This window comes from Eurypyga helias, unplaced genomic scaffold (genome assembly GCF_000690775.1).
Source record: "Eurypyga helias isolate BGI_N326 unplaced genomic scaffold, ASM69077v1 scaffold36018, whole genome shotgun sequence".
NCBI lineage: Eukaryota > Metazoa > Chordata > Aves > Eurypygiformes > Eurypygidae > Eurypyga > Eurypyga helias.
Genome location: NW_010268210.1, coordinates 51,693 through 53,656, shown reverse-complemented (window position 1 = coordinate 53,656; position 1,964 = coordinate 51,693). Strand labels below are relative to the sequence as shown.

The following is a 1,964-nucleotide window of genomic DNA, read 5'->3' as shown; positions in this document are numbered from 1 at the left end:
TTCCCATCTAGGAAAAGAAAGACAACAACAAAAAGGTCTTGAACAAAATAATTTGTGTGCAGAACAAGTCAGTCAGCTTGTTGACCTAAAAAGGCAAACTATACAAATATAACATTCCTTGAGTAAATGGAAATCTATGGAGTGCTCTCAGCTGTAGTTGACCATGGTATTCAAACTAAAACAATAGACTCTTATAATTTCATTTTTATTAATGTAGATAAGGTCCCCTCCTCAATTATTTGATTGTTTTGCACTATTGATTTATTTTCTGTAGTGACTCTGAAAGTTGGTCCTGTTTGCCTGGATGACAGATTATTGTAAATGCAATTTTGGGCAAGTAATCTTTATTCTTTCATCTTTATTCAAGTCATTGTACCTTATTTATTCCTAAGAGTCATGCCAAAAAACATATATATACGAGGAAGATACAAACAGATTCGTTGCCTTTTGCTAGAGAGACTGAAATTTATAGATCCTTTTAGAGTAAATGGGTTTACAAACAACAGATGGAGGGAATATAAAGGTAGATGATAATTCAAATAGCTCTCCCAAGTGTGGTTCAATTTATATGTCTGAACTTCTAATAATTCATTATGCCCCTTTAAAAAGAAGTCTTCAAAGCTGAAAAAAAGTCACAGTAGCAATGAACAAAATGTATTAGATTTTCTGCCAAATGCATAAAGAAATCAATACACTTACTTTGAGAAGGTACATTGGCCGTCCTTCGTATGTCTCCCCAATTATGCTCCGAGAGACAAGGTGTGGGTTCTGAGCAGCAATATCGGCAGTCCAAGCAGCTATCTGTGTAATAAGGAGGTTAAATTTACTGATGTCTCTGTCCTTAGGTCCAGAGTAATTAATTCACAAACTTCAAACCACAACAGTCTTTCTGAGCATCTAACTTGACCTAGTATTTAATACAGTTTTTAGATTTCCAAGAATTTATTCTTACTTGTACTAGAGCTATGTGTCCAAATTAAGATTTTCTACTATGAATTTATCTAAACCTGTCTTTGGAGTATGGCTGGTGCATTATAAAACACCCTTTGAATGCTGACTGTATGTAGTTATGACTTTGCCACCACTTGAACTCTCATAACAAACCTGTTTTTCTTGTTAAGCTAAGTCAATTGAATGCCTTAAATTTTCTACACGTTGTAATGTTTTTCAGTATCATGGCTCTTTTATTCATCACCATTCTTGAATTACTGGCAGAAGTGCTGGACAGGGATTTATAGGAACTGGCCACCAATGCCAGCTACAAAAGAAGGAAAATCTCCTTCAATCTCTTTATTATTTGAGGGAAGTAATAACAGCCCCTATTATCTTAATATTGGAGCAGATTCCCTTTGCTACAGGTGCCTTCAGAAGCTCACAAAAAAGTTGTCGTACGCACTCAAAAAAGCACTCCATGCCCAAAGAGCTATGAACTAAGAAAAAGGCAGGAGGCAGCAGGCAGATCTAGATGAACTGGCAAGGAAATATGGCAAACAATGGTTGACATTATGAATGTTGGCTGCTTTTTGCATGCCAAGAACCTTTGCAGAGTGAGAGGAGCTTTTTTTCTGATTCTTAAATAGCCTTGTAAAAGGGAACTTTTTTTTTTTTTTTGGAGACTGCCAGTGGAACAAGTTTATGGATTAGCTCTGTTTATGATCTATAGATACCACTTGGAGTGGAAATACAGATTTTCTGGTTTGAAAATGTAACAGGTGCTTACTGGGCAAAGATTGGCACAAAAATGAAAGGCTTTTGCAAGGAAAGACATGCAAGGGAGGCTGTTTTAAGAACGGTGAAGCAGTGGGTGATAAGGAGCCACTGCAGAGATGTGCGGAGGGGCATGGTCAACATTACGGGTCAGGAGAAATGAGCGTGGCTGTGAAAGGCAGAGGGGAGAGCTTATGGTGGAAGGTGGAGGCCTAGAACTGGGGCAGGGAATGGTATCAAGTTTTTTAGCAGAGGAG

At 37.6% G+C, this 1,964-nt stretch overlaps 1 protein-coding gene across 2 annotated transcripts in view; it reads right to left on the bottom strand.

The window, feature by feature from the left end:
* CPB1 (carboxypeptidase B1 (tissue)) overlaps positions 1-1,964 on the bottom strand; it is a 19,407-nt gene that overhangs the window by 12,684 nt on the left and 4,759 nt on the right. For both annotated transcript variants that reach the window (XM_010157692.1, XM_010157693.1), the window contains exon 5: positions 694-801. In XM_010157692.1, coding sequence (XP_010155994.1) covers positions 694-801 — 108 coding nt within the window. The remainder of the gene's footprint in view (positions 1-693; positions 802-1,964) is intronic.